General features: G+C 39.2%; 1 protein-coding gene across 2 annotated transcripts; it reads right to left on the bottom strand.

Annotated features, from left to right (window-relative positions):
- Window positions 1-1,439: 1,439 nt before the first annotated feature.
- Window positions 1,440-13,538, bottom strand: LOC139116925 (NGFI-A-binding protein 1-like). Of its 2 annotated transcripts, none has more exons than XM_070679659.1 (7): window positions 13,104-13,538; window positions 10,110-10,804; window positions 9,386-9,519; window positions 8,293-8,437; window positions 6,830-7,035; window positions 5,857-5,963; window positions 1,440-5,248 (listed from the first exon to the last, which is right to left on the bottom strand). In XM_070679659.1, exons 2-7 carry the CDS (start codon window positions 10,782-10,784, stop codon window positions 4,743-4,745), a joined length of 1,773 nt encoding a protein of 590 aa, XP_070535760.1. In that variant the 5' UTR covers window positions 10,785-10,804; window positions 13,104-13,538; the 3' UTR covers window positions 1,440-4,742. The 2 variants fall into 2 exon arrangements, with proteins under 2 accessions (XP_070535760.1, XP_070535758.1); XM_070679657.1 differs by having other exon boundaries at window positions 8,293-8,440; window positions 13,104-13,332.
- Between the last annotated feature and the right edge of the window lie 1,286 nt (window positions 13,539-14,824).

Genomic DNA, 14,824 nt, shown 5'->3' with positions numbered 1-14,824 from the left:
GCATACTGGTAACACTAGTTTTCTTCAAATTAATGCTGGGAACTTCCATTTTAAATAGTTGAATAATAATGAGGCTATTCACAAAAGACTGGTATTTATTTTCTCAAACATATGCTCAGGTATCGTCCTTAATACATGACGATACCTCTAATGTAGGATTACGTGTACCAGCACATAGATCCAAGTATTTTATGAATAACCTTACAGTACGAGTAATAATATATTGCATTATGTGAATTTCATGTCTTGAAATGTAACATAGCATTTGAATAACTAACTTAAATAAACAATTATTGAGCGAGTTCTAAATGGTGAAAATGGCTTTTCCGGAATAAGTGACCCCAAACCTTGCACATATGTAAAAATCAGCCTTGGTGAACTTCCCTTTAGAAGCACTATCCACATTAAACAGAAAATTTACGTTTTACCAGACATGATTTGTATCGGCGAGGAGAACGTTATACAGTTCTGGTAATGGCACACACACAACACCATTCTACATTGCTTCAATTATACCATAGAGGGCTCTCTTTCTACCTCCATGATTGCAATATACTGGTACCATGGCAGTACCTCCATGATTACACTGATACAAAAACTGCATTTACACAATACAGATGCCGTACAATTGCAGCAGTAAGTATACACACAAGGGACTTACCAGTACAATAGATGTAAATTTTAAAAGCAATTTCACTAACTATTCTTGATAACGAGGACGTTGTCCTCTTCCTCTGCATGAAGTATGTTGAAGTACAAAGCATAATTAGACCATGCAAAGACAATCTATTGTGTACATTATGAATTCAGCAGGTCGTTTGTGTTGATTGCTGAATTCTGCTACAGACAAAAATTCAGTTGTCAACAATAACACATCACACACTACAGGCTTTGTTGGCAAGATGACAATGTGGCATTATGACATGCATTTGGGATCAAAATTCTACAAACTAAACAGAACTACATGTAGTACTAATAAGCAGCTGAAGGAGAGTATTTAACATTATATAATACCAGTATATTGATGGTACAAATACAGTGGTCTGATTGGTTGAGACGCGAAAACAACCATGCTATATTCACAATATAGCATGATTGGCACACACGCGTGCTCTTGGCAAGAGCAAAACTCATTTTTTGACGTTCCATGCCAGAATTTCAATATACTGTTATGATATAATAGCAATAAATCACACCCAGCGACAGTGTACCACTCGGTTTTGACCAGTTCACTTCATATATGCATTCGCTATTCCTCATGCATATAAGCCGTGAACTGGTCAAAATCTCGTAGTATACCGTTGCGGGGTGTGCTTTATTGTTAAAATAACCTGCTGTGAACAGCAAAATCATATCACTCGGGATTCGAGACCAAACCCTACGGTTCGATGTATACTGAGCCAAGCAATAGTAGAATAATAGAATTCATCCACAGATCATGCTATTTGATGCAAACACGATTGTTTATTGCCTCTCATCAAAATAACTTTGCATAACTTACATAAAATTTCAAGCAACGTTTCCATATTTTGCACAAGGTTTTCAACTGGTCTACCCTTGTTTCAAATCCTAATAAAACTAATAGATTTACACAACAATTACAATATCTGTCATGGTTTGTTTCATAATTAAATATTACATACTTGCAGATAAAGAAAAGATGCTTTCTGTGTTTTACAACTTTGCACATATTGTGGCAGATAGTCTCTGACACTCACTAAACGTCAACATGTCACTATGCTATCTTGGACTCTGGTTGGACTAAGTAAAAAACAAACGTCAAAGATAGCCAACATCTGTAGAGCTAGATACTTTTAACTGAAATGTCAGGTTTGGTTTGCAATCAAGGCATATTTGATCATTACTATAACCAAGCCTGAACCTCAAAGACTTAAAAACTCCTGAATGTTTGGAATGAAGTTGTGGCATGATCTATACACAGACAGAGTTGGTGAAAGCATTATGTGATTTCAATTTCAAAAGCCGCACTGTGGCATATGAATGAGACATCCGTACAGAAAATAGAACATTTCTGTTTCAATTGTTTAAGGAACAGAAAACGTTTTCATCGAGAACAAACCATAAAGCCCTATAAATGTTGGGGTGAGAGGCGATACTTGGAATTCGAAAGCCATCACTGAAATTAAATAAGACTAATTTCAAATTTGTGTTAACCACTATGCACACCATTCTGAAAGCTGTCACAGAAGCTTGGCTTCAAAGCCAGTTGGTACTGCACTTTGTGCTCAAGTACCAGTATATAACGAACAAGGTCTCACAGAGAATTTTATGCAGGAAAATCTAACTTTAACGTAAAGAAACATCTCAAGTGTTCCAGTCTACACAATGAAGGATTTTTCCTTTATCCAACAAAAATCATTTGGAGGATATGAAAGATCAAGTTTTTTGCAATATGGAATAATTACTGTACACCTTTTTTGTCATTTCCATATTTCACAATTTTTACATATTATTCTCTGATTGCATTGAAACTGATCAGTCTGGATAAACAATGAGAGTGTGGCCAAGCTGGTTGTCCACATCAGAAGTTACTGCTTGAAATACCATCAAACAGACTACACATTTCCTAGCTAATCTGACTGAAAGTGGAGCTTTAAAAAGAAGAAGACTGAAAAAAATTGCAAGTATGCTACTCCGCATTGAAAAGATGAGCAAGAATCAGAATACAGAACAGACCGACCAGATGACCGGGCTTAAATATGAGAGGTTTGAACATACTCAAATTTAGTTTGACAACATATTGGGATAGATTTTCAACATTTTTTTGGTTCAAAATTTGCTTCTCACAAGGTTTTGTGTACATCAGGTTGACGTATGTAACCAAAATTCCTCAATCTGTGTCGCAGTTTGCACAGGAATAAAACGCTCTCGCATGCTAGCATGTTCTAAACGTATTGAAACTATACATAGGGTGGTTACAAACCTCCTTACACACAAGCAAAATAGGCTGTCATGTATATATAAATATGATGTACTTAACAAATACACTATAGGATATGACTTTCCCAGATTTGCCACAGAGTTTCAATTCAAAACCTGGCAATGTTAAAGTAATATTAAATGAAAATACAATCAGGATCTTGAAATGGACATGAACTTCAACTTTTGAGATTTTCGTTTGTTTTGTTCAAGAAAGGTCCATTTTCTTCCTTTCCCTGAAGTATGGGGAAATACAAAGGATTAGCTTTACCAGCACAAAGCATTGTCCAATATTCAGTGTTTCAGTTGACACATGAATCATAATCTGGACAAAAATCAAACGTTCGACAACATATTTGGGCGTGACACATACACAAAGGCTCTATCAGTGGGTTGGAAACTGGCCATTTTGATAATATTTGGGAGCGAAAGAAACTGTTTTTTCATAAGCAAAACAATGGAAAATACGTTAAAAGTTATTGCAGCTTTGAAAAGAACACAAAAAGAGACATGTTGACTTATATAGACAATGATACAAATGACAAACAATAGACTACAGCATTGAGATTATCATCACAAAAGCAATGAACTGTCACTCACATCTTATTTGTTACACTTTATTAAAATTTCTGCTGAAACACATTAAATAGTTATACATCTGTTGAATCTTACATTGGGAAAAAAAATGTAATTTCTTCTCAAATTGAGGATGTTAGAATACAGATCTTGAAAAATTTTCAACATCATGTATTCCAGAAACAGAAAATCTGCGAAGGTGGGGATACAAGTATATTAACTGTACCATCACATGGTTGGGATCAAAGGGCGAGTATGTCAGTAATTTTATGCATTTCTATATTAAAACTTTGAACACATATACACATGGGCACAGTCACACTTACATTTTTGCTTCATCTTTCTTTTTTAAAAAAACCTGGAGATGGGGAGAACTAAACACAGCATGTGTCTGTTGCTGAGTGTAGCAAGGAGTTATGTGGAAAAGACAGTTCGACAGAAAGACTTGTGTGGAGTGCTACTTTCTGGTTAGGGGCACTGAGAAAACAGAGAGAGAGCAAAATTAATGACATCGGATCTAGCATGCCCTCCAAGCCGCACTGACATGCTTCTGACTTTAAGTTCTCTCTGAGCCAAGAAAATTTCAATTTGCTGGTACTGCACTGAGCTGACGCAGAGAAATTTCCAGATATTCTTAAAAATGGTGCAGAGTGTACACAGAGTAGGAGGGCACACTGCTCAGATCCTGAAACTATTGCCAAAATCTTCTTGGCTCCAACGTAGAAATCTGGAAACAGTTAAAAGTATAAATATGATTCATATTTATACGTCAAAAATTTGCGTTGGATGATGCTGGTATACAACTCCCTGGGAGCAATGTCTCTGTGGTGTTCTGGCAGTGAGATATATATATCAGAGACAGCTATTGTATACTGTGACAATTCCCTACACAACATATTTCCTGACAGTAACTATATCTTAAATTTTGGCTAAATCTATTTACAGTTGTACTTTGGTGAAGTTGTCTGGGTGAAATGGGAATGACAAATTGACCTACTGGTTAAATTAGCATACATTGTTGCTCTGCTGTCCTGGCGGAGGAATTTCTCTGTCCGGCGTAGCTGTAACGATGTCAGACATGCCCATTGTCGTTCCTTAAAAACTACTCTCTCTTGCAGTACTTAACTGTCCAATGAGAGAGCTGACCAGCACGCAATGCATTTCCAGGAACATGGTATAAATGTAAGATATGTGTTCAGTGTTTTTATCTTCTTCAAAGTTTGCTCCTAAGACTCAGCTGAACGTTCCTCTTTTATCACAGGATCTGGTTTTGAGTGTAAATTCAGGATTGCGTTAATTGTACTCTGTGCAGCTTTGTCGGCCTCTGATGCCCCGTTCATCTCATCATCCCCATTGCTGCTCATTTCATTCTCCTCTTCTTCATCTCCCTCCTCATCTCCCTCCTCCTCTTCATCCTCCTCTTCCTCTTCCTCCTCCTCCTCCTCCTCCTCCTCTTCCTGTTTCACTTTCCCCGAACCCTTCTTAGAACCCCCCGGGCGCAGTTCAGGATACTCGTCGTCGTAGGCCAGCGTGTGCTGCTGTACGAGTCGTAGGCCCTCGTCAAAAAGCGTGTGCTGCATGAGAATCTTCTGCGTGGAGGCTAAATTCTTCTTGGGCGGCAGTGCGTAAGACGGTACCTCACTGCCTTTTTCTCGATTGCTGCTGTTGCTTGACTCGTGTGGTGGAGAGGACGCAGTGCTTGATGCAGCTGAAGTTCGGCCTAGATTGGAATCTGAAATGCAATTTGTAAATCAGCCGGATTATGATAAGAACATATAAGCCCATTTAGACTGCATATATCTCCTCCCTTTTAAATTTCCCGATGAAAATCAACTGAATGTACCGATCATAGTCTGGTCTAGTCTCTTATCACAAGTGGGTCTAGTCTTTTACAGTGTGTACTTTTTGTGTTGACTGCCCATTTATCACTCTTCTGCAAAATAGGGTACAGTGCTATTGCGTTCACTGGTGTGTTTAGATCTCTATGTGAAAGAAACTTGAGTAAAATATGGTCAAACCTGCGATGAAAGCTAGCATATCACTTATTTGTAATACAACACCCAGGGTAAATGTCAGTGTCATATCCATAGATGATTGCTGGACAAAATAATTTGGGTTCATTCATGCTTGGGTACCAGGGATGGGGGAAGGGGAGGGGAGAAGTGAGGGTAGGTGCACGTGATGGGATAAGCAGATGCTGCATCCTCACAAGTGGGGGGAGGGATTGGTGGCATTGCCCCTGGTTTGTCCTTACCTCTAGTCTACAAAGGCTGACAATATGAGAGATTGGTATTTATGGCAGAGGAGACTTGCTAGATGAAATAGAATAATCATACATGCCTGTGTTATCATTGTTGTCATTTTCAACCGAGCTGCCGTCCCCATCATCTCTGTCATAGAAACCGCTGTCTGCCTCTGCTGAGAGTCTGGCTTTTGCTACATAGTATCTGTTGAAAGCAAGTTAGCAAAGAATCAGGCTATGTTAGCTAGCTGCATACTGAGCATTTCAATATGCCTTGGGACAAGGAAAGGGGAAATAATTCACCCATGGAACTGAACGGTTTGAAGGCTTTGTCATAAGTAACAGATGACGAGGTCAAAGGAAGGAACAAGTCACCTACAACAGAGAATGCTCAGCTGAGCCAGGTTGGCAAATTTGCTTTATACTTTTTTGTGAAACAATGATTGCATGAAAATTGAACAATATTGCAAATTTCACATCACTATTGTGCACATGTATGATAGATCTACAGCTGCGAGCATTCCCTATGTATTACATGTATTTCTTCAGGCCAGTACTCCAGTATGGTTTACTGCGGTTCCTTTTAGAATATCATCAACCAAATTATATAGGATGACCACAGAAATGGTGGTGGGTTACTATTCTTGTTTTCCTATCTTCCTAGACCTTAGCAAACACACCGACTCCCTGTTTTGAGAGAGAAGGCGATGCAATTTTAATTGTACCTTCTGAGGAACCAGCAAGCCCTCTAACAAACACGATTTCTGAACACGTTTCTGAGGCATTGTGAAAATTTCTATGCATCAGCCAAGTATGAGTGAACCAAGAAATTTGCTTGTGTCCGAGGCAATTTTTTTGCATGGCGGCGCATCATATTGGCTCAGAGATCACACTGGAGGGAACTATTTGTGATGTGTAACACTTGAAGATTAAGTGTGTTCAAAGAGAAACTACAGAGGATGATTTCTATGGGTCATTTGTCAGATATCACAAAGTGCCTTTAGGATTTTTCTTATGCGAATACTTCAGAGGTTGAAATGCAAAACAATCTGATTCTGAATTGGTGCTCACCTGTCAGATCTTCTCTGCCGTTTAATCAAGTCTGTCTGTTCTGTCATCAGTACAAGTTGTTGAGTTGTCAGTTTCTCAAGTTCGAGTTGAAGGTCATAAACTCTCTGTAAATTTTCACTTCCTTTGGCCTTTTCAGTCTTCGCCTTGATGATTTTTTGCTCCTCTTTGATCAGCTTCAAGGCTTCTTGGATTTCATTCATTCGTTCCTACAAACAATTGAAATTCTGGCTTCAATACTGTCATCCCGGGGCTCTGTTCACAAACTCATTTCCTCCCAAAATATTCACATGAGCACTGCAAGCTTGGTGACAACATCAACATTTGTGTTCACTTCAGGGAAATCTTGATGGAAAAATCCCCCGCATACCTCTTTTTTTATTGTACCGATAAAAATATGTATTGGTGAGATGCAAAGGCAGTGCAGGAATTATCTCGAGAGAAAACTTTTGGTTTGGGAACACTTTGCAATATAACGATTATAATGAAGAACGACGGTTTACATGTAGCGCCCTCATGTGACAACCATAGATCTCTCAACATCTTGCACACTTTGAGATGTATTAGAGATGAATACCTACTCCTTAATTTTTCTCGTTAACCAGAATTAGCACACTGACAGAATGAAAAATTTCCATTCTTGAAGTACTCAGTGTTCTCCCCAGAGCTATTATAGGGTGGTGGCCGGCACTCTATAATTTTTGGTAAACAATATAAACTCATTACCATAACAATTACAGTTATTGTTATGCAAATTAGCCACCACTCTATCAGAAAATCCTGGGGAGAACACTGGTACTTGTACTTGAAACTACATGTACGTGTATCTTGTTTTACACTATAGAAGTATGCTACTCTTTGCACTATTCACAGTCGTTCTAAAAGATATAGTGCCATGTGAAGATACAAACATGATGCATGCTGCCAGTTGTCATCAATCTTTAATTAACCCTTTGGGCTCCAAAGTCAATTTTTGTCACCTTTATGAAATATGTTGCAGTCAAATGTTTTCAGATTTTTGCCAAAATTTTGATAAAAAACTGTAGCCAATGAAATGTGATGTCCATTTGATCCAAAATCATAAAAAAAATTGCAGAAAAATTCATAAAAACTGGTAAAATGTAGCTGCAGTAAAATTTTGGTGGGAAAAACTGCTACACCTTTTTCCTCCCAGGCAGTATCACTTTTCTAACTGCAAAGTCAGTGAAAAGCAGTATTGAGCCGAAACCATACTTATCTTCACCCACTTCGCTTGGTATGTTAGAGAAGCTTTTCGCCCGTGAAAATTGTGTTTACAAGATCTCTGTTTTCAGGGACCTTGAAATGTTAGATTTTTTTGTTAAAACGCAACATATTGGTCATTTTATGCTTCACTAGTTTTAACCAACTTGACCTTGTGGCGATGAGATCTAAAACCAGTATGAAAGTTAACTACCCGGTAGTACTATATACAAATACGATCTCACCTGTCTTTTGATTTTGATAAGTTCTGCCTGCACAGTTCTGGGATTTGGTACAATGTTACTGTCTCTGTATGGATGGGAATTTGCTGGCTTAGGTTTCTTAGGCGGCGGTCCATCTTCACCATTTGAAACCCTTGACATGCCAGCTCTGCTTGGTTACACACCATCATAGTGAGAAAGCACAACAGACACAAAGTTTAAATTTTGAACTTCTCCTCATGGTAATCTGTTAAGTAAACAATCTCTAGCAATAAATCATCTATTTTGATGGAGATCATGACGCAATACTATACCAGTTTTCCCTGCAGTTTATTAGGTTTTACGTTTGATGGATGTACCTTTGAGAAAGCTAAAATGTGCAGAGAGCAGCGACAGCAACAGAAGGAATACTATGGAACCCTGTCAGTACTGGCACTATTCCAGAATAAATGGAAGTGCATGTTCTATAGACTCACTATAACAAATGACTCACATGATAGCGGTACAAACAAACTCATGTGTACACATATGCATGGAAATCCACACATTTCTTTCTGTGCGTGTTTGTGCCATTTCGTCTGTACCATGGTTCATTTCAACATAGGGTTTAAGCCAATTGGATTCTGAAATTTTTACACTACAGAGGATATTCTACTTGGCTTTTTACAACTGGGTTATGGTTTAACCCTTTGAGCGCCAACGTCAACTTTTGTCGCCTTTATAAAATGTACCCCAGTCAATTTTTTTCAGATTTTTGCCAAAATTTTTTATGAAAACCTGTAGCCAATGAAATGTGATGTCCGTATGGTCCAAAATAATCAAGAAAATTACAGAAAAATTTGTAAATATTGTTAAAATGTTGCACTAAAATTTTGGTGGGAAAAATTACAGCACTCAAAGGGTTAATAGGACAGACTGCCAGTCAAGATTATAAGATGTGTGATTTAAACAACAGTCATGGTGTATTATTTCAACTCCTTATTACACAGATAAAATGACAAAAGTGAATAACGTGAGGAAGTCATAATAATTTGATAAATTTCTGCTTGCAAAACAACCCATTTTCAGTACACCGATTAAACTATGACATACTTGCAAATACAACACTGAGTATTACCTGGAATGACCATGTTTGAACTTGTATCCACTCTCACGCACCACCTGACGAGCTAGGGGAAACAGTTTATCCCTCTGTGAAAGGTACATGGGGTCAATGACGCACAGCTGAGCTGCGGCTTCATTGACTGATGCCTGGTTGTCAAAAAAAAAAAATTAAAAGCTATATTAGGCCATGCTCCAGGGTTCAATCCACGCTGACAATCTGAATGTCGTTTGTTATGGCACACGTGTGACTTTGAAACAAATTTAAACACGATTACCCATGGTGATCTGTATTCAATAAATTTCAATGCAAGAGCATCTAGTTGAATAGAACACCAAAAAGATGTGCATGACACAATGTAAGATGGAACATAAGGTGTAAACATATACTTTACACCACTGAATGACATTTAAGAGAGCTCTCTCCGATGTCAGAGTAGTTTTCACATTGTTTTTTGTATAGAGATAGGCTGGTTGATCTATTGCTTGAGGATGTGGCTTTTCTCAGGTTCTTGTGTGACAGGTGTTTCTGTCTGAGGTACAGGCTTATGTAACAACACACTGAATAAATCTTAATTTGCCCGAAGTTCAGAAATCTTTTGTTGTTGGCACAATATCACCTTTTCTACTTTCTGCCATTGTACAGGCAGCTTGCAGGTCAACATATAGCTTTGCTCACAGTATGGTGTTTGTCTTTCATTGCAATGAAGATGTGTGCAGATCGATTCTCAACCACCCACCTCATGCTGTGTCAATTGTTTATCAGTCTTCCTCTTGGAGTCAAACCGACCATAGATGGCAGCATACTTTCTAATTTCAGTGAGGCGCTGTGGGTCATCCTTAGGCCTGTCAATAATTTGTTGTATTTCTTTGGCAACTTTTTTGCCAACCTCTTCAACCAGAGGTTCGACCCTTTTGAGTACATATTCAGCGGCCTCTTTTAATTTCTGAACAGATGAATCATCAAGAACATAGCCACCGACGAGCGTAACTTGCATGCTGGCGCTGTCACTGCTGGCCTTTGATGACGAGGCTGATGCAACTGTCGGAGAGAAACTAGAAACTGGCAGTGTCCATTTCGCCAGCGATGTTGATCCACTTCCCGTTGAAATACTTGTCGTTGACGAGCCCCCGCTCTGAGAGGTTATCGGCTGTTGAAAGACCGACGGATTGCTGACCCACTCCTGTAGCGCTTTCTGCAGGCGCCTCACGTGTAGAGGCTTGGTGGCCATGCCAACAAGAGCCATGATTTCCAAGAACTCTTCCTCCCCGGCTTCGCAAAGCTGCTGCACATCATCGCCGCCCTGCTGAATAAAGCTGTCGTAGTAGCCAAGCAGATTCGCTCGTTCAAGAACCCGATAAAGTTGCAGTTCACTTGAGTTGGTTGGCTGATGATGGGGTGCCCCGGATGCCATGGCTGTTGATTATATGATTTCTATGAGAAGGAGAAAGAAGGAATCATTGCAATATACTAAAACATTCAATTCAATATGTCATGCTCATGCTCATACACAGCTCATTATTTTTCTCAGAAATTTTGTCTTGTTGCATTATTAAACAAAGAGCAAAATCATGATGGTGAAACAAGACATTGTAGAAATTACTCAATTGAGCTTGTGGACCAAAAGGGGTGTCTTTCAGCAAGTCGACTCTTGTTGGTTTTGCAATTTTTTCATGACTGCATCAAGAAAATACCTGAGAAAACAGCAAATATTTGTACTTACAAGTTTTCAGCGGATGATTTACATGGTTGTTCAAAAAGATCAATAGAAATTTTAGTCAATGTTTATTTATTATTGGGCCGTCAGTCAGCAAAGTAATAAGCAACAACTGAATGTCCAATATTAAATGGACCTACGTATTGGTAATATTATGTCCGACAATATGTTTAACAGACGTGCTACTAATAACATTAATGTACTTCAATAGAGCTTTAAGCTTTGCTGAAATAATGTATTAAGAATTTCATGTTAGCATGTTAGCTAGGACATAACACATGGTATTGGATGACCACAACCAATGGTTAAAACGTAATTTCTTTCACAGAAGTTTGGCCATGGGATTATAGACATTGTACCAGCTCAAGGTATATAGTATTATTACTACAATCAGTTCCTTCACCACTATGCCACAACGCACGAACAAATTTGACTCTGCACCAGAGTACTGCTGGTGAAATGTTTGGTTTTGCTAGAATTTACGACAATATTGTCAAGTGAGGATGAATTAATAAATATTAATTAATATTTTGGAAAAAGTTTGATTTCGTTCCCACTGATATTGCGAGTAAACAGCTTTTGAGTCTGACATGCTTTACAATGAAAAGAACGTGATTATTTTCAATTTTACTGTACATAGAGATATTCATGATCACACTTATGTACGATTTTAATTTCTTCACATCAGAAATATTTTCAATCTCATCTTTTTTTCAAATTGTCCACTTGTCATTCATTTTGGCAGGCATGTAGATTAGTCAGCATGGGTGGGGGACTACGCTCGACTGTGGATTAGTGGACACTGAAAGAACTAAGAAAGTTGATTCAGTTCATATATCTGAAAATACATGTGGTAAATTTGTATTATGTCTCTTGACTTGGCCCGTAATTTTACTTTGAAGGAAGAAGTATGGCGACGACAACTTCTGAGTAGTGCAGAAATATAATTTATTTTAATATTTTGGGACAGACATGGAGGTAGTGGCCTACTACCTCCATGAGACAGACAATGCTTGCAGTTGAGCTTATACTGCTAGTCGATTGATGTATTCATTGCTTTCAAGGCTTTGATCATGCTTTGATACATGCAAATTTATGAGCGAATTGCGTGATACATGATAGTGAGTGTTTGTGTTCGGGTGCTTCATGAGCTCAACAGCGTGTGGGTTGCAGTCACAAAAACTGTAACAACTACAGCGCGGTTTATAACACTGAACCATTACCATTGACTTATTAGCTGAGAGCTTAGCGGTTTAACTGTGATGTATTCGCTAGGTGACAGGGTGCCGTACGTTGTGCGAGTTCGAATCCCATCGAGAATTTACAGAATTAGAAAGAACTGTTCATGAAAGCAGCTCATGGCGAAACTTGAAATTCACTCAAGACTGCTGAAAAGCTGCGAAATGCAAAAGAACATCGCATCGATGATACCTGGCCATCATTGTCATTGGATTTCCGTTCGACACATCCGCATGTCTCGATGATGACTTGTCATTAAAATCAAATTTTCGTGATATAACCGATATAAACAGCTGTTTCGTTGTGCTGGTCATTGAAACTTGGAAATACTAGATAAACAAACGCATATGTACAAACTTCGGCCTTATGAAGTTTTGAGAGTTCGCGCAAATGTCTAGAGTAGACAAGGATCATGGAGGTAGAAGGAGAGATGAAGTACTACGGTGCCGTTTTGCCAGTGGTTTTACTTGTATGGTAACTAGTAAACGCGTGCGTGGCCTCGAACTGAAAATTCACCTTTGACCGCGGGATGTCTATTATGCTAATCACCCACACAGGCAGTCAGACACCGCACGCACACAGTGAACGGTCGGTCGCGTCCGCCCCTTACAGCGATGAGACAATATCCTTCTGCAAGTCTAACTGTCGTCAAAGAAAACCGAAAACCAGGCATGTTCTGGGCCAATGCAAAAAATTGAGAACTTAGATTGTATAACGGGCACAAATATATTTGAATGCGGTCGCGAATGAATATTTTTCCCTGATAATATGGCTTACCTTGTCGTTTGAATAGACCCCTTGGGCTGACGGCTGGGAAATTCTGTCTCGTTCAGTCTGCACAGTATCACCACAAGAGCTGCTGAAAATTGTCCCCAACTCTTCCTGCCGCTTCCTCGCTACCCCAGGTGACCAGAAGTGAGGGTAGACATCCGCAATACGGCGTTAGAGGGGGAAATTTGTCGCGTATTTTTCTTTCCCCGACCCAGACAGTTGGAAAATATTTAATGGGTGGGGAATAATAGGAACAGTGACGAGTATGTGTGCGCGTGGGGTCAGCCATCCTGTCCCCATGATTGGTCGATCAGACCCCACGTGAACATTATTTGTCGTGGGTAGCGCCAGATTATGACGTACATCAGTCCCCTTAGGGGGTGTGGGTATTTGTTCTTGCCCTTATATGGTGCTGGCAGAAGAATATCTAAACAGACAGACAAAGACAGATGGTGCCAGGGATCCTAGCTATGGGTACGGGAACACTTTCCGAGGGTCATGGTTACGGGGGAGGGGACGTGGACCAAACTGTTGTTGCAAAATAAGCGTATGTCTTGGGGCCATATCGACCTCTGCGATAATGCCCTCTCCCAAAATAATCAAACGCTGAGTAGACAGGATTGAAGGTTGGAGATTGATATTTTCTGCTACAAAATAAACGACTGGACTGTCGCTGCTCCCCAGCCCAACATGGTAGGATCCAACAGCAACAGCCAATGGAGTGGGGAATGGCGACAGCATTGTGTGACACGCTGCAGTCGTCTCATGCAGTCCGTGTTCTACATAATATGTTAAGTACTGGTGTACGGGTAGAGGATATGTTTCGTGTACTGATTAGCCTGTACGAAAATCTTGCGCCTTTTAATTTTTATCATTGGCCTCACCGCTGTAGTGTGTAATTTTAAGATATTGTTGACACTTAGGCCTACACTCAGTGAAATGTCGTTTTCCCTTCTGTTCAAGTTGTACACCATTTATTTATTATTCCCATCTAATTTTCAATATTAGAAAATTTTCTAGAAAATTGTCGATTCAGATTGAAGCTCATTCTGAAAATAGGATGGCAAAGGATGCTGTATGTGGAAGGGAAAACAATAAAACTTAATAAGATCTTCGATTGACATTGAAGTTTTACCGTTTAGAGACTTGTTCGTAGCCATAAACTTGAACTAGGACGTACAACTCTTCAATGTTGCGCTGGAAAGTTGATGATAGCATGAACACAAACTCCATTCCTACTGAAATAGATTAGGCCTATAATTTGCAATCGCATAGGCATGTATGTGTTGTGCTCGTTTTATAATAATGATGGCAACAAACCATTTTAATTCGAAAAACTAAGACGATGAGAATTTGTTTTACAAAAAGAGCTTTGAAATGAGCACCTGCAAGCGGCAGACAAAAAAAAGTCTTGGAAGGAATTGAGAGTCAGAATATCTGTCCCCAAGGCACTTTCTACCTTTAATTGTTCTTTCGAGATGAGTAAAGTATGCGTGCATCCCAGATGTACACATTTTTCAGCTCAACCAGTCGTGTTATTTTTTTCTACAAAAGCGCGAAAGCTTCTATCTCCTATCAACCCTGCAACACTTCATGCTATGGATCAAACCCTTCTGCGTTTCGTCCAGTTGTCGATATCACATAATCGACGCAGGGCCTAGCGTTTTATTTACAAGAATAATATAACTGAGAATATTTCTCGTGTTTGATGTTGATATTTGATGTTC

The sequence above is a fragment of the Ptychodera flava genome, chromosome 18, assembly GCF_041260155.1.
Source record: "Ptychodera flava strain L36383 chromosome 18, AS_Pfla_20210202, whole genome shotgun sequence".
Taxonomy (NCBI): domain Eukaryota; kingdom Metazoa; phylum Hemichordata; class Enteropneusta; family Ptychoderidae; genus Ptychodera; species Ptychodera flava.
This window is presented reverse-complemented; position numbering and strand designations above follow the sequence as displayed.

Bases quoted from the DNA above. Each gene is read 5' to 3' on its own strand.
- LOC139116925 (XM_070679657.1), bottom strand. From the start codon at position 10,784: ATGGCATCCGGGGCACCCCATCATCAGCCAACCAACTCAAGTGAACTG. The intron at 8,441-9,385 runs GTAATACTCAGT...TGTGTAACCAAG, and splicing joins TTCAAACATGGTCATTCCAG to CAGAGCTGGCATGTCAAGGG. The intron at 5,964-6,829 runs GTGAGCACCAAT...TGCTTTCAACAG, and splicing joins CGGCAGAGAAGATCTGACAG to ATACTATGTAGCAAAAGCCA.